Source organism: Palaemon carinicauda, chromosome 28 (assembly GCF_036898095.1).
Source record: "Palaemon carinicauda isolate YSFRI2023 chromosome 28, ASM3689809v2, whole genome shotgun sequence".
Lineage (NCBI taxonomy): Eukaryota > Metazoa > Arthropoda > Malacostraca > Decapoda > Palaemonidae > Palaemon > Palaemon carinicauda.
The window spans coordinates 36,570,214-36,588,477 of record NC_090752.1 but is presented as its reverse complement, the minus strand read 5'-3'; the positions used below and the strand labels follow the sequence as shown (position 1 = coordinate 36,588,477).

General features: G+C 40.7%; 1 protein-coding gene across 1 annotated transcript in view; it reads right to left on the bottom strand.

Annotated features, from left to right (window-relative positions):
- Window positions 1-18,264, bottom strand: part of LOC137621506 (extended synaptotagmin-2-A-like) — a 72,944-nt gene that overhangs the window by 7,918 nt on the left and 46,762 nt on the right. Inside the window, exons 6-9 of the mRNA XM_068351858.1 lie at window positions 17,703-18,009; window positions 16,954-17,053; window positions 16,564-16,653; window positions 3,968-4,190 (exon numbers count right to left, since the gene is read on the bottom strand). Coding sequence (XP_068207959.1) covers window positions 3,968-4,190; window positions 16,564-16,653; window positions 16,954-17,053; window positions 17,703-18,009 — 720 coding nt within the window. The remainder of the gene's footprint in view (window positions 1-3,967; window positions 4,191-16,563; window positions 16,654-16,953; window positions 17,054-17,702; window positions 18,010-18,264) is intronic.

The window sequence follows — 18,264 nt, the reverse complement described above, 5'->3', positions numbered from 1 at the left end:
GAAACTAACTCGTTACGTAGCCCCTTATATGGACTCAAGCACAAGCGATGAATGCCATGTGCCTCGACTGGAACAGGTGGAATCGCATTTACCTGTTTCCACCAACCAATCTCCTGCTAAAAGTCTTCGACAAGCTAAGATCCTTTTAGAGGGACAGCAGCAGTAGTGGCCCCCAAGTGGCCCAAAAGCAATTGGTTCCCTCTAGTTCTAGAATTGAAACTGAAGCTGTTTCCTCTGCTGGACCCAGTTTTATCCCAATTGGTCCAGAAGTCGACTGTCTACGCTTCATCCTGGAGAACCAACAACCTACATCTCATGATTTTCTCGCCCTAGCGGCGAACAAAAAGTTTGGAATCTCGAAGAATAAAGTTGACTTCATCGAAGAGTATAAGTCTAGTTCAACTAGGAGACAATATGAATCGTCATGGAAGAAATGGGTGTCCTTTGTGAAAACAAGGAAACCGACAGAAATATCGATAGATTTCTGTCTCGCATCCTTCATATACCTACACGAACAAGGCCTGGCTTCTACTACAATTACCTCGTGTAAGTCGGCCCTGACTAGACCACTTCTGTACGCCTGTGAGGTGGACATCTCTTGTGAAATCTTCAATAAGATCCCAAAACCATGCACTAGACTCAAGCCAGCAGCCCCACCAAAGCCCATCAAGTGGTCTTTGGACAAAGTCTTGCACTATGTTTCGAACCTAAACAATGAGGATTGTACTCTAAAGGATCTAACACAGAGAGTCATCTTCCTGTTTGCAATAGCCTCAGGGGCTAGAGTTAGTGAAATAGTGGCCTTATCCAGAAACGAAGGCCATATTCAGTTCCTAGACACAGGAGAACTGAACTTCTTTCCTGATCCTGCCTTTCTTGGCAAAAATGAGCAACCCACTAAGAGGTGGGGTCCTTGGAGAATCTGCCCACTGAAGGAAGATATCTCTCTATGCCCAGTAGAGTGTCTTAAGGTCTATCTTTGAAGAACTTCAGACTTTAAGGGAGGACAGCTCTTCAGAGGCGAACCTCAGGATCAAACCTATCCCTAAGACAACTGAGAGCGAAGCTCACCTACTTTATTCGCAGAGCGGATCCTGACAGTACACCTGCAGGTCACGATCCGAGGAAAGTTGCTTCTTCGATGAACTTCTTTCAACATATGGACTTCGAAAAACTCTGCTCATACACTGGGTGAACATCATCCAGGGTCTTCTACAAACACTATGCGAAGCAAGTACATGAAATAAAACATTTTGTGGTGGCGGCGGGTAGTGTCATAAAACCCGTTGTCTAGTGCTGCGATGAACAGTGGACTGTTTTGGGACTTGACAGTGTATTGGGTGCATGGGTATACATACCTTCTAGTGCTAACCATAACGATGATTAACAGACTGTTCCATATAGATGCATATCTGACCAATACTGTAACACCAGTGAACATCATATGAATCCTTAAACAGAGGGGTACCCCAGGGGAGTGTACTTGGCCCAATCTTATTCTGCATCTATACTATTGGTCTATCAAAAATGCTTCAAAGGCATTGCGTGAAGTTTAAACTATTTGCAGATGACACAATTTTACTTCTCCATAAAATGATATACATGACACTACTGAAACTCTAAACCGAATCCTTGATAGTGTAAGAGAATGGATGTCATTTAAACAACTAAAATTAAATGAGAACAAAACTGAATTCATGGTTGTGGGCAAGAGAAACAGCATGAGAAACTTAGGTGATATTCAAATGAACATAAATAATGACTCGGTGCCGATATCTAGTAAAGTTCGAGATCTAAGTGTATTTCTTGACTGTAACTTGTCTCTAAATGCCCAAATAAATAATGTAATAAAAACTGCTGGTTATCATCTAAGAAATATTGCGTTTATAAAAAAGTACCAGGACAAAAATTCTGTTAAGAAACTTGTGATAAACTGTGTTATTACCAGGATTGACTACTGCAATTTGCCAAAAGTCCAACTTAAGAAATTACAAAACATAATAAACAGAGGAGCAAGACTGATAAAAGGTGTCCCACCTAGAGAAAGGATCACCCCTATAATAATTGATTTACACTGGCTGCTGATTAAAGTGAGAATTGAATTTAAAATATGTACAATAACCCACCAAGTTATCAGAACCGGTCGTCCAAAATACTTAGAAGAATTGCTACATATTGCGCAGCCAACAAATCGTGTTGACACGAGAATAGTTACATATGGCTTCAAACTGTTTGAACCTAGATTTACGTCCACTTTGGGCTCCAGAGCCTTTAAATATGCGGCCCCGAGACTATATAATAAGCTCCCACGAAACCTTTGAATGATTGAAGACATTAAGGCTTTCAAGAGGAAACTGAAGACTTTCTTATTTCATGAGTCTTTTGACAGTGACGATTCAACAGTAAATGAACAATATGTGACTTGAAAAGATAAATACTGTGAACGAACAAGGTAAAACGTCAGTGGAGGTCCTGTAGAGAGTGGGGTTCCCCTGCTGTATGTGACCGGAAAAGCAGCCATCAAAGTAAAGTAAGTAAGTGCCGAGTGAACGTTTGCATCACAGTGTTTACGTATGTCCAAAATCTAAGCAAGTCAGACAGATTTGGTTTCAAAGCTCTATTGAGTGGCATTATTCCGATAATGAAATTATATATATATTTTCCCTTACAGGCGAAAATATGAACCCTGATGTGTATTAATGCTGGATCAGATTCATACTTTATTGTAACTACATTTGATAATTTAGTTGTAAAATAAAGATACAAAAACATATCTGCGTCTTATTACTGCTACCTGAGTTGCATACAAATAAAACATGCCAGAGCTTTATTTAATCCCTATAAGGGCATAAAACTCAAAATCAGTATACAGATTTCCATGGTAAATAAAAGGTAAGCTTTAAAGTTTTCCCTTTTGTTCCTACAGAAATACAAACCTTGAATCCTTATTGTTGAAGTCGACACTTTCCCTGCAGGGGGCAGGAATCACTAAGCCAGTTCCAGGCTTAGTGGAAATGACAGTTAACTGGAATTTCACATACAGGTCTAGGAGACCAGATAAGGAAATCCATTCAAGGTAGAAGGCACATACACTAACCCACAGCTATAGTAATATTAAGTTAATTCTCTGGTATGCTTCCATCATCCCGACATGGCCCGAGCCCAAAAAACGGATTTTGAGCAAAGTGAAAAATCTATTTTTGGGTGAGAGTGCCATGTCCTCCTTATGGACCCACCCTTTTGCTGACCCCACCTGAAATTACTCTATCTGCGGCTATTTCTGCTTAACGACATGTAAAGGAATGGCAGCCGGTAGAGTTAAATCTATTCAGGGTGAAGATTGCTATGTGTCGTATCTAAAAAATACGTCCCCTGATATGATGCGATATTCTTAATTGGATACTCGCGCCAGGAGTTAGAATCTTGGAGACCTTCGGTTTATTTCTCAGGGAGTATCACTGTAGCAAATATCCCTTAGAAGGCTACCTAAAGGAACCTTCCATCAGGACGACATGGCACTCTCACCCAAAAATAGATTTTCCATTTTGCTCAAAATCCGTTTTTCAGCTGTAGAACCTTTCATTGAAATGGAAATACATAATGATTAGCAGAATATATAATCTTTATATAACTGGAGTTTTCCTAACTCACAATTTTCAGATACGTAATGTATAAGTACTAATGGTTTATATGAATTATACTGTACTCGTAGATGGGTGTGGTTAGGTTATTTTATCCTGTTGTTAATCATCGCCTTTGCGACATGTGGAATGCCAGCATCCCAAGAAATACAATGTTTCAGCAGCAGCAGCAGATGAGATACGGATGCCCTAGGTGGGTGTTTGAATATAGAAGGAAACCAAAAACACCTGCCTGAGGTGGATAAACTATGCTTATGTGGAAGTCTATCAAGGGATTATTTACTTTTTGTTCTAGCAACTCCCAATTCATGTTAATTTTAATATACCTGGCCCAAAGCATGGGTGAACTTGTGTTTTGTCTTTGCTGTTACTTTCAAAGTATATTGAGGAAGTGGTTTGTCAAGCTGAAATTTGAAGCTCTTCTCAAATACTGGATCAGTCGTTTTATCTAGAACCTCTGTTGATTCCTTCAAGACAAGTTCATCCTGGGATTGAAGAACTAGTTTTACATAAGGATGAGGTATCTTCCCCTTTCTCTTAGGTAGGTTTCTGAAAAAGTTATAGTTTAAAATAGTTGATATTACATGAATACAGATAGTTGAATAATATGTTATTTTTATTAGTAAAATAAATTTTTGAATATACTTACCCGATAATCATGTAGCTGTCAACTCCGTTGCCCGACAGAATTCTACGGGAGGGATACGCCAGCTATCACTATACTAGAAGGGGGTGTACTCACCAGCGCCACCTGTGGCCAGGTACTACAGTACTTCTTGTTGACACCTCCTCAATTTTTCCTCGGTCCACTGGCTCTCTATGGGGAGGAAGGGAGGGTCAATTAAATCATGATTATCGGGTAAGTATATTCAAAAATTTATTTTACTAATAAAAATAACATTTTTCAATATTAAACTTACCCGATAATCATGTAGCTGATTCACACCCAGGGGGGTGGGTGAAAACCAGTGTACATGACTAAAGGATAGCTAAGTATCCCGTATTTCATATAATCAGTTATCTCAAAATAACAATGAAATAATAAGTACCTGGTAAGGAAGTCGACTTGAACCGTTACTCTGCCTTTATTAAGTTCGTCTTCCTTACTGAGCGCAGCGTTCCTCTTAGGAGGCTGAATCAACTCTAAGGTGCTAAAGTATATAGGGCTGCAACCCCTACTAAAGGACCTCTACACAACCTCTAACCCAGGCGCTTCTCAAGAATGAATTGACCACCCGCCAAATCAAAAGGATGCGGAAGGCTTCTTAGCCTACCGTAACAACCATAAAAACAACAATAAAAGCATTCAAGAGAAAGGTTAAAAAAGGTTATGGGATTAAGGGAATGTAGTGGCTGAGCCCTCACCTACTACTGCACTCACTGCTACGAATGGTCCCAGGGTGTAGCAGTTCTCGTAAAGAGACTGGACATCTTTAAGATAAAATGATGCAAACACTGACTTGCTCCTCCAATAAGTTGCATCCATTATGCTCTGCAGAGAACGGTTCTTATTAAAGGCCATCGAAGTGGCTACGGCTCTCACTTCGTGGGTCCTTACCTTCAGCAAAGCAAGGTCTTCCTCCTTCAAGTGAGAATGGGCTTCTCTAATCAGAAGCCTTATATAATATGAAACCCCGTTTTTGGACATGGGCATCGAAGGTTTCTTGATTGCACACCATAAGGCTTCTGACTGTCCTCGAATAGGTTTTGACCTATTAAGATAATATTTCAGAGCTCTGACAGGGCAAAGAACTCTTTCTAGCTCGTTACCTACCATGTTAGAAAGGCTAGGAATTTCAAACGATCTAGGCCAAGGACGTGAAGGAAGTTCATTCTTAGCTAAAAATCCGAGCTGTAAAGAACATGTCGCAGATTCGGAAGTGAACCCAATGTTCTTGCTGAAGGCATGAACCTCACTGACTCTTTTAGCTGTTGCAAGGCAGACGAGGAAAAGAGTCTTGAGGGTAAGGTCCTTGAAGGAAGCTGACTGGAGAGGTTCGAACCTAGGCGACATAAGGAACCTTAAGACTACGTCTAGATTCCAGCCTGGAGTGGGTAAACGACGTTCTTTAGAAGTCTCAAAAGACTTAAGGATGTCTTGAAGGTCCTTGTTGGAAGAAAGGTCCAAACCTCTGTGGCGGAGAACTGAAGCCAACATACTCCTGTACCCTTTAATCGTAGGAGCTGAAAGGGATCTCTCATTCCTTAGATGTAATAGGAAGTCAGCTATTTGGGTTACAGAGGTATTGGTAGAGGAAACTGCATTGGCTCTACACCAGTTCCGGAAGACTTCCCACTTGGATTGGTAGACTCTACGAGTGGATACCCTCCTTGCTCTGGCAATCGCACTGGCTGCCTCCTTCGAAAAGCCTCTAGCTCTAGCGAATCTTTCGACAGTCTGAAGGCAGTCAGCCGAAGAGTGTGGAGGTTTGGGTGCAACCTGTCTACGTGAGGTTGACGTAGAAGGTCCACTCTTAGAGGGAGAGTCCTGGGGACGTCGACCAGCCATTGTAGTACCTCTGTGAACCATTCTCTTGCAGGCCAAAGGGGAGCAACCAGCGTCAGCCGTGTCCCTTCGTGCGAGATGAACTTCTGGATGACTTTGTTTATGATCTTGAACGGTGGGAATGCGTAAAGGTCGAGATGGGACCAATTCAGCAGAAAAGCATCCACATGAACTGCTGCTGGGTCTGGAACTGGGGAACAGTACAAAGGAAGCCTTTTGGTCATGGAGGTGGCAAACAGATCTATTGTCGGCTGACCCCACAAGGTCCAAAGTCTGTTGCACACGTTCTTGTGAAGGGTCCATTCCGTGGGGATGACCTGATCTTTTCTGCTTAGGCGATCTGCTGAGACGTTCATGTTGCCCTGAATGAACCTCGTAACTAGGGTGAGGTTTAGACTTCTTGACCAAATGAGGAGGTCCCTTGCTATCTCGTATAGGCTCCTCGAATGGGTCCCTCCCTGCTTGGAGATGTAAGCCAAGGCTGTGGTGTTGTCGGAGTTCACCTCCACCACCTTGCCTAGCAGGAGGGACTTGAAGTTCAATAGGGCCAAATGAACTGCCAGTAGCTCCTTGCAGTTGATGTGGAGCGTTTCCTGTTCCTTGTTCCACGTTCCCGAGCACTCCTGACCGTTCAAGGTCGCGCCCCAGCCCGAGTCTGATGCATCCGAGAAGAGATGAAGATTGGGGGTCTGAATCGCTAACAATAGGCCCTCCCTGAGAAGGAGGTTGGTCTTCCACCACAAGAGAGTGGTCTTCATCTCTTTGGTGACCGGGATAGAGACTGCTTCGAGCGTCAAATCCTTGTCCCAATGAGCTGCTAGATGGAATTGGAGAGGGCGGAGGTGGAGTCTCCCTAGCTCGACGAACAGGGCTAACGATGAAAGGGTCCCTGTGAGACTCATCCACTGTCTCACCGAGCAACTGCTCCTCTTCAGCATGCTCAGGATGCAATCTAGGGCTTGGCTTATCCTTGGGGCCGATGGAAAAGCCCGAAAATCCTGACTCCGAATCTCCATTCCCAGGTAAACAATGGATTGGGAGGGAATGAGCTGGGACTTTTCCAAGTTGACTAACAGACCCAGTTCCTTGATCAAGTCCAAAGTCCAGTTGAGACTCTCCAGACAGCGACGACTCGTGGAGGCTCTCAACAGCCAGTCGTCTAAATAAAGGGAGGCTCTGATGTCCGATAAGAGGAGGAATTTTGCAATATTCCTCATCAGATGCATAAACACCATAGGAGCTGTGCTTAGGCCAAAACACAGGGCTTGGAATTGGTATACAACCTTTCCAAAAACGAATCTCAGGAAAGGTTGGGAGTCTGGATGAATAGGAACGTGAAAGTAAGCATCTTTCAGGTCCAACGAGACCATCCAGTCCTCCTGCCTGACCGCTGCTAGGACCGACTTCGTCGTCTCCATAGTGAACGTCTGCTTGGTGACATAAGCATTGAGCGCGCTGACGTCCAGCACCGGTCTCCAACCTCCTGTCTTCTTGGCCACCAGAAAGAGACGGTTGTAGAAGCCCGGGGATTGATGGTCCCGGACTATAACCACTGCCTTCTTCTGTAACAGGAGCGACACCTCTTGGTGCAACGCTAGCCTCTTGTCCTTTTCCTTGTAGTTGGGAGAGAGGTTGATGGGAGAAGTGGTCAGAGGGGGTTTGCGGCAGAATGGTATCCTGTAACCCTCCCTCAGCCACCTGACAGACTGGGCGTCTGCACCTCTCTTTTCCCAGGCTTGCCAGAAGATCTTGAGTCTGGCTCCTACTGCTGTCTGGAGAGGAGGAGAGTCAGTGTTTGCCTTTAGAAGTCTTGGAACCTTTCCTAGACTTGCTCCTGGAAGAGTCTGGACGGGAGCTTCCTCGGCTGGGGGCTCTACCACGAAAGGGCGGAATAAACCTTGTAGCAGGAGTATCAGCCACTGGGGTGCGATAAGTCCTGGGGACTGAGGGAGCAACCTTAGTCTTACGAGCTGAAGAGGCCACAAGATCATGAGTGTCCTTTTGAATCAGGGCCGCAGACAAGTCCTTGATAAGCTCTTCGGGAAACAAGAACTTAGAGAGCGGAGCGAAAAGGAGTTGAGACCTTTGACAAGGTGTGATGCTGGAAGAAAGAAAGGTGCAAAGCTGCTCCCTTTTCTTAAGAACTCCTGACACAAACATTGAAGCAAGCTCGCCAGATCCATCCCTAATTGCTTTATCCATGCAGGACATTAAAAGCATGGCTGAGTCCTTGTCCGCAGGGGAGGTCTTCTTGCTAAGGGCCCCCAAGCACCAGTCTAGAAAATTGAACATCTCAAAGGCCCGAAATACACCCTTAAGGAAGTGGTCTAGATCGGAGAAGGTCCAGCAAACCTTAGAGCGCCTCATTGCTGTTCTACGAGGAGAGTCGACCAAACTTGAGAAGTCAGCCTGGGCAGAGGCAGGTACTCCCAAGCCTGGTTCCTCTCCTGTGGCATACCATACGCCCGCTTTAGAAGTGAGCTTAGTAGGTGGGAACATAAAGGAAGTCTTCCCTAGTTGCTGTTTAGACTGCAACCATTCTCCTAAAATTCTTAAAGCTCTCTTAGAGGACCTAGCAAAGACGAGCTTAGTATAAGTTGACTTAACAGGCTGCATGCCCAGCGAAAACTCAGATGGAGGAGAGCGGGGGGTAGCAGAGATAAAATGGTCCGGGTATACCTCTCTGAAAAGAGCCAGGACCTTACGAAAGTCAATGGGTAGAGGAGAAGACTTGGTTTCTTCCACGTCTGATGAGGGATCCAAGTGCGCAGCTTCCTCCTCAGAAACCTCATCACCAGAGTGTAGCGAAGTGAGAGGTAATGTAACAGTGGTATGCTGAACAGCAGAATCAGAACAAGCGGGTACATAAACGCTTGTGGTTTCATCCTCAAGTCTCTGTTGCTGAGTTAAAACCTGAGGTTCAGGCTGCAAAGACTGGTCAGGAAGAGTAGAGGAAGGTAGGCGCATGGGTTGAGGTGGCTGACTCCTGGCATGAGTGTCTTGTCTCAAGAGTTGCGCTTGCTGTAAAGGTTGCGGATGCGCAGTAGCAGGTTCCTGAGGAACGAGTTGAGGTTCCTGAGGTGTGAGCTGCGAGAGTTGAGGTAGCGGCTGCGCAGAACGCAGTTCTTGTCTCGCGAGTTGAGGTTCCTGAGGTGCTAGGCTAAGGTGTTGAGGTTCTCGCCTTGAGGAGGGTTGAGGTCGCTGCAGCGAGTGCTGAGGTGGCTGCCTCATGGATGGAAGAGGTTGTCGTACCTCAAGAGATTGTTGCCTCGCTGGAGGAACCGCAAGCGGAAGCGGAGGAAGTAAGGCATAAGCTTCCTGCTCCCATTGCTGAGGTTGCCTTAAGGAAGGCGGAGGTTGCTGCACACCGCTGGAAACTGGCAACTCAGTACGTGGTAAGGTATCCTGAGGAGCCTCAACTTCGTACGCCTGGCAGACTGGACTGTGGATAGGCGGAGCGATCGCAGGAGGAGGCGTAACCTTCTCAGCCTGACACTCACGCATTAAGACCGCAAGCTGTGACTGCATGGACTGCAGCAAAGTCAACTTGGGGTCGACAGACGCTAAGGTCTGCTGAGGCAAAGCCTTAACAGAAGATGAGGTCTGTTGCGGCACCACCTTACCCCTCTTAGGAGGAGTGCAGTCACCTGATGACTGCGGATAGTCAGAGCTAATCCAATGACTGCAACCAGGTTGTAGAGCTCTTGAGGTCTGGACTTTGCGTTTGAGAGGTCTAGAGACCTGAGTCCAGCGTTTTCTCCCTGACATAGCTTCAGCAGACGAGTAAAAGACGGGCTCAATCGTCTGCGGGTGGGAGTGACGGTCTCTGTAAGACACGCCCGCAACCACCGAGGATACTTCTGTGCGCCGATCAAGGCCTGCCGAACCCTTTTGCCCTTCGACATTGCTTCTCCCCTGGGCTTGGGAGCTTGCAAGAGGTCCCGGACTGGGAGGACGACTGGCACGCAAAGAAGTACTCTCACGCACCACACTGACACTGACACTAGCACTTGGCACCGCACTGACACTAGCACTTGTCACAGCACTGGCACTATCACCTCTCACTACACCTTTGACCTTAAGTTCTTTGACTTCTGCCATAAGAGACTTATGATCACTGACCACCGATTCCACTTTGTCACCTAAAGCCTGAATGGCACGCAAAACAACGGACATATCAGGTTGAGTACTAATAGTAGGTTCGGGGGTAGCCACTACAGGGGAAGGAAAAGGTTGAGGATCATGAGGTGAGGAAAAAAGTGAAGAGCGAGAAGAACTCCTCCTAACTCTCTCTCTCTCTAACTTGGTTGAATATTTCAGGAATCGAACAAATTCAAGTTCCGAAAGACCGGCGCATTCCTCACATCGATCTTCCAACTGACAGGGTCTTTCCCTACAGTCAGAACAAGCGGTGTGAGGATCTACCGAGGCCTTCGGAATACGCCTATTACAAGACCTACATCGTCTATGGGGTGGGGCTTGTGAAAGGTCAGACATCTTGAATCAAAGAGTTAGTCAAGGGGGATTCCAAATCAAGCAAAAAGATCGTTAACCATTAAACAGAACTAAATAAAAGCTATCTAAGCTAATATAGAAGTTTTCCAGTATAGCGACAGCCGAAATCTGAGAGAAATACTTCACCAAAAGCCGTGAACAATACTCCAAGATCATAAGCGTATCCCAGAACGTCTTGCCGGAAGCACGACAGAGGAAAAATTGAGGAGGTGTCAACAAGAAGTACTGTAGTACCTGGCCACAGGTGGCGCTGGTGAGTACACCCCCTTCTAGTATAGTGATAGCTGGCGTATCCCTCCCGTAGAATTCTGTCGGGCAACGGAGTTGACAGCTACATGATTATCGGGTAAGTTTAATATTGAAAAAAAACACATCATCAAAGACAAGAACAAGAGAAAACTTGATGATCACAATTATATCGGTGCATGTACTCAAATATCTAAATATCCTAATTACTGTATGTGTCTGACATTAACAACAGCTGTAGCTGTAAGTACGAAAAAATCATTGACCTTACTAAAGATAACCACCTAGGCATTGTAGAGCTCTGGAATTTATTGTATTTTACATGAGACTGGATAAGAACATTGTATTTTGCAGGAGACTGGATAGAAACATTGCACAGCATCAAATGAAAACTAGATAATTATCTATAATGTTACAAAGAAAAAAATAAGATAAGAACAAGAAAAGTTAGATATCAGGAGACTTACGTGTCGTGAAACCTGGATCTTGAAAAAATAACCTAAAACACTTAAGCTTTTAGGAGCTTTGAACTACAATATTAAGTAACCTCTAGCATCCAACTAAATACTACAGTATGTGCAATCGTCTTAATGAGATAAAAATGCTGTTACTGCTTGTCTATTAATTATCCTCAAAAGTATTATCCGTTTTGTGTGTGATAAGTAGAAAAATCAAAAGACTGCCAGTACAATGAGTCCAAGAAGGAAAAAATATATTCAGTAGATAAGAAGTCTACTAAACTGGAGAGGATATAAAGTGAACAAAATTTAAAAATGCTACTGAATTTGTATTACAGAAACATTCTCAGCTACATCATTTGGAATAGTTTAAAAACAGAAAGTATTGGTTGGTGGAATGATATATCTTAAAAAAAAAAATAAACTACTAAGATTTTGTACGGGAAATTTTATAGCTCCCTATATTGTACCAAGTACAGTCATCCATGATGTGAGTCTAATATGGACAAATTATGTATACTTTAAAGTAATATAAGAAGCATAACTTTTATACAGTCATTATATAAAGAAATTGTAAATGACCTCATTAGTAAGAATGTGAATGTGTTGGTAAAAAAAATTATATGAATTATTTTAGATTTATTTAACACTAAAAAATTCTGTCACTTACGAGTAGGAAATACTGTAAGAGGGGTTCAGATGCCAGAACATAGAATAAATCACGTGTATACATATTGCTATACTTCACGCTAGTTAAACTGATGCTTATACTGTACTTTAGCTATTTGGATAAATAAATCACGTGTATACATATTGCTATACTTCACGCTAGTTAAACTGATGCTTATACTTCAGCTATTTGGATATTTGAAAGTTAGGTTTGAGGAAACTTATTGACTGATGAATAGAAAGATATACCTAGTACATTATTTCCTTTATATAATGGGAAATATAGAAGGGTAAGATTTGTGGAGTATGTAATAAAAGTAAGGGTAAGACTTCCCTAAAGAAAACTTGGAAACAACTGTTAGAAAAACAAATTTTAAGTGTAGTTTTGTGATAGGAGAGTCGGTCAGAGTGAAGATTGCAGATAATCTTTGATTACTGGTTGAGGAGGCTACAGAGGATTGCAAGAAGGAAGACCCAGTGGAATCACTTGTGCAAATTCACAAGTGTTAATACTAAAATTAGAATGTCATACAAACGTCTACAAAAAGGGAAAGTATATAACAGGAGATATAAATGAGAGTTAAGGCAAAAGCAAGGTTGTATCATCAGAAAGAAATCAGATGACAGGAAAGGCTTGACCAGATGAATGTTTAAGCAGAAGCTAAGAGAGAAAAGATACAACTCCGATGTCCGATGTCCAATTCCTTAAAAGATAAACATGATACAATATTGATATGTTTATGGTGATTACACTAAAGATTATTTAGATCCTTCATCTGTGTCATCTTTATATAAATCTTAGTCATACCTACTTTGTTCATAACCTTAAATTAATTTTAGCCATGTTTTTGGGCATGTGGTGATTATCTATAACTTTTATTGTTTCTTAACAATCCACTTTCATGACTAGGATTTTTCTGAAATGTGTATTCTTTAGGATACTAAACATAGAGTTTCTTTGTTTGTGATTTCTACAGATTTAGAAGTCTCCAAAGAACACCATTCCAAAACTTTGATGGTTAGATTATTCAAGACTTTAATGATGTCCTTCTTTCGATGCTTCTGGCACAAATTTTACTAGAAAAAAGTGAAAATTAAATTTTTCTGAATGGCTGTTCACATTCCTGATCACTTGTGATATTGGCCAGCATTTGCTAGTAGCCAACTTTAGTTTGCTTCCTGTCACATTTGTGGAAATAATTTCTCCTGGCAGAGACTTCTTTATTAGGTGATTTGAGAGCTAATTTTGGATTACCTTTACAGACTTACCCTTGCTAGTGTGGCATCAGTACCAATTATTGTATTGTTTTATTTTCATGATTCAGAAGTATGTATTCATCTTCTAATTAGCTGAATGCTGAACTCTATACTTTGAGTGTGAAATGCGTATTTCTTGGTGTTTAACAGGATTTTACACACTGAAAGCATTTACCTTTTTTACTATAGCTGATAATATAGTACTGTATTGGCATAAGTATTTATACTTAAGGAAGTTATATGCAAATTCTTTGCTTTATTCAAACATGCATCCTAAAGTGAAGGTCAGTGTGCATTTTTGTATCACCATTATTCCTACTCAATAATTTGTTTAACAAGTAAAAATTTGCTATTTCCTACACGTATACAAACATTTCGCCCTTTAAAATAGGGATATGTCTTCAGCGGCACTGGAACAATTATTGAATCGGTAATAAGGTAGATGGTTAATGATTAGTGGTGTGAGGTGGAAGTCTCACCCATCTACCTGTCACAGAATAGCCAGTTTCCTCTTCAGCTGCAGCTGATACTAAATTATTGTTATACTGGTCTGGCAATTGCTTGATCTTTCGTTATGCAGTATTCTGTTGTTGCAAGTTTTTTTAGAACACTTGCATGTAAGTAGGTAAATCTTTTTTTTTTATGAAGAAACAAACCTTTGAAACCCCATGTGTTGTGTACCTTTGTGAAGGGCAGACTGATAGAAGTCAACCCTCTTTAGAGTGTTATTCTCGCTGTTGCGATCAGGAAGACGATGAACTCAGATCATAATTCGTCTCAGTTCGTGGGATTTTCTCTGCCTCGGGAGAGAGTTACCCGTTCTTATTTGCTCGATAATCAAATTTATTCGTTTATTAGGCACACCTAGTGCTAAGTGTTCCCTGGATGGTGATCCCTGTATAGTGTACTGTAATTTCAGTGAGTGTTCCCATTGTTCCCCTTGTGATAAAACTCCCTAGTGAAGTGGTTTGTTGTGGCAGAAGAAGCTCTTATAGCTTCCTCCTCAGAGGGAGCACAGTCATTATCAGTCGCTCAGACCATGAGTCCTTTGTCAGACATTTCTTCCTGGAGAAAAAGATGGAGTAGATTGTCATGTGGGAAGACCTTATGCTATAGGTTCCTTGGGAGCTTAAAGTGATTGCTCTCCATCTTGAAAGAGTGATGGTACTTACCCGCTAACTGGTACCTTTGGGGTCACTCAAGCTGTTGTTATAGCTACTACTGTTGCACTAGGAGCGGGTAAGAAGACCTACTCGAACCATGTTGAGGTGATTTGGCCATGTAGAGAGGATGGAAAATGGTGATCTGCTGAAAAAAATGATAAATGCAAGCGTTGATGGAAGAAGTGCAAGAGGATTGCCAAGGTTTGAATGGATGGAGGGAAGAAAGCCATAAGTGACAGGAGAAAGGCAAAAGAGCATGCTAGGAATAGAAATGTATGGCAGCGATTGTGACACAGTTCCGATAGGTCCTGTTGCTTTTTGGGGTCACTCCGATAGGTCCTGTTGCTAGGCGTGTCCGGACGATTTTTCGAAAAACAATTATTCGAAAGACAATTGTTCAAAAAAAAAAAATTCGAAACTCAATTATTCGAAAACAGTTGTTCGAATTTACAATTGATCGAATTACAAGATATTCGAATAAGCAATTTTTCGAAATTCATGTTGTTCGAATCCATAGCATACTTTACTTAACCATAAAGGGGAATAGGATTATTATTATTATTGTTATTATTATTATTATTATTATTATTATTATTATTATTATTATTATTATTATGAAATGTCAAGCTACGTCCCTAGTTTGAAAAGCAGGATGCTATAAGCCCAAGGGCTCCAACAGGAAAAATAGCCCAGTGAGGAAAGGAAATAAGGAAAAACTACTAATGAAGTTTAAGAACAATAATATCATCAAAATAAATCTTCCATATATAAACTATAAAAACTTGAAAATAACAAATGCATAATTTGGGTGAAGATAACTCCTGTTCTGCTAAATTTTCAAAAGTTTCAGTAACTATCTTCTAGGATAAATACCAGAGCTAATAACATTCGAATTTTCATTGAAAACTCTATGTCAATATCATAGTGTACTAAATAGGAAAGCGCCCAAAACAACAATGAGAATTTTTATGCTGTTTATTGTCCACAGAAGGATTTATTTACTGTTCATTTTTATTTGTATTTTATTTTATAAATGTATTTAAGAAAAAACGATGCAATTCAGTTTTTTTCATTTAACTACTCATTCGAGTATTAATGTTTATTTTCAAAAGCAGGATTTGTTTGCGGTTCATCTTTTTCATAAATGTTTTTGAATAACAAATAAACAATGCAATTGAGTTGTTTGTCATATAAATATTCATTTGCTTATAAACCGCAAAAATTAGAATTTTTCACTCTTACTCAACAAGTCGCTGTAACTCATGGATTTGAACAATATTAATTTTGAAAAATTGTTAATTTGAATATCTTGTAATTCGATCAATTGTAAATTCGAACAATTGTTTTCGAAATTTTTTTTTTCGAACAATTGTCTTTCGAATAATTGTTTTTCGAAAAATCGTCAGCAAATCGTTGCTAGGTGACCGCTGAGGTAGCAGAAGTATGAGAGTCTGCGTATGAAACTTCATTTGTAGTGGAAGACGGGTTGGGATGGGCTGTGGTACCCTAGCATTTCCAACCAAACTCGGCTGAGTCCCTCATCAGGCAAGAAGAATGATAAGGAAAAACCCCACTTTTGTTTCTTTTTTATGTTGGCTACCTCCCAAAATTGTAGGATGTGCCATGGTAGATAGATAGAGAAACCTCACCCAAAGGACTTGTTACTGAGAAAAAAACTGGAATATAGTAATGTTTAAGTTGGACAGCTAGGTTTAAAAAGACCAGGAGGAAAGGCTGAATAGTAAATGGCAGAAAGCAATGCCTCTGTGGGCCAAGGTAATATAACAAAGAGCATTCACTTGGCACCATCTATACACAGACAATTGCTAATTGCTGAAGTCATGGGACTGAGACCTTTGGGAAGACCTAGAAAGAATTGGAATAGATGCCTCAAGGAAGATCTCAACAGGGAGGGGATTGAAATGGATATATGGAGGGATTTAGCGAAAGATAGAGGGGCTGGAGACATCCTTTGAGAGCAGTTATGGGTCAACAAGTGGCCCAAAGACCAATGTAGTAAGTAATTAAGTACATCATAACTTACAGAGAACACAGCAGCCATTTTTTTTCATATCAGAATTTCTTAGCACTGTCAGGACATTCCTCACCTTAATTTATGAATACTGATAATGAGTGAACGGGGAGCTTGGAATTTAGTTGTAAGTTGTATTGTTCCAAAGCTTGACTTTCCTGGGTCTCTGAAATGGTTTGCAAAAATTAAAATTTTGTATTCAAGTTTGAGGGTGAAAAGATTTGAAAATTCCAGTTAGCTAATTGTTTTGATATTTTTTAATTAATTTCCATTTGTAATTTTTATAATGCTTTATCTTGTTATTGTACTTATCATTATACATTAATAGCCTTCATTAGGTAATTCTTTCCCGATCAATTGCTTGAGATGAGAGTTCTTGCTACTTAAACTTTCAGTTCATCTTATGTATATATTCATCATTACATATATTTTTACATGATACTATACAGTAATGTTAGCTACATACATTCCTGTTCCAACAATACAGTCCTTTGTAACCGATTCTTTTAATTTTGGATCAGCGGCCATCATAGCTTCAGAGTTACTTGATGTTAGATTTGAAGATGCTGGTGAAAGAATCAGTTCTTAGATACTGTATTCGATTATTAACTTCAATAGAGAAAACATAAATCAAGTGCTAAAATATTATCAAATTAAAAAATTTATCCTCGAATACTTAGCGTGAATACTGGCATATAAACAGTAGTTACTGAATTATTCCTTGGAGTCAAAGATGAAGTACATCTAGTTACTAGAGGGACAAGTCTAATACATACTAAAGGATTTTTGTAGCCATTGATACATCTGAATTAGATTCACATTTAATTTAGCTAGGAATAAGGAAGTCAAGAAGTGTAAATGCATTGGTATTGTAACTTATTGAGGGGTGTGGAGGTCCAAGTGAGCTAGGAATGTGGAGGTCTAGGATTTTGCAGGAGATTTGCAACTAATCAAGCCTAGAGGGTAAAAGTATATGAAATAATATATGAAAGATTTTGATACTTTTCTTATTAGGCACTGAAAATAATTCTTCTTTTCTTATCAGTGGCTATAATAAGTTTTAATATCCAATGTAGTATACTCTAAATCTTTCTTGTTGACAATACCTTTCAGTAATTTTGTATTCTTGATGTATTCATTCATGTGTATATATAATTATGATATTTCTGTATAACTTTTTACCTCTAGATTACTGATTTACTCTTTGTAACCTACCTCCAGTTGTCAAATGTAGATAATTTTGGTTGTCTTCTGTTTCGTCATTTTTTTCTCTTGTGTTAATGTCCCTCACTTGTATTGGTGTATTTTTACTAGTCCTCTGTAATTGAGGTGTAGATGATGAAGTTGTAGGTATGGTATTATGTTGAAGGACTTCTTGAGATGACACTCTTTGGATTGAAGAGGTTGCATTTCCCTCTTGGTAGCCCGAACCCAACCTCATGGATGTTAATATAGGCGTGTTTTGTATATCGGGTATAATTTCTGGTTCAGGGGGCCTTATTTGTAATGTTCGAGAAAAGGACTGGAAAGGGAAAACACTTATTAAATGTATAAAAATATTGCTGCAAGTCTTGGACTGTAAAACTGTAGAATATGAATATTAGAACAATTCCTTTCTAAGAAAATAATTTCAAAATGTCATGGTTATAAAAACCTAAGGTGGAGTCTAAGGGATTCTGTTCCTTGATTATGGCATTGAAGTGATATTCCTTTTTTCCTGGAGGGAGTTAAGGAGAAGAATGATCCCACAGAACATTACTTCTCATGTAAGGTACAA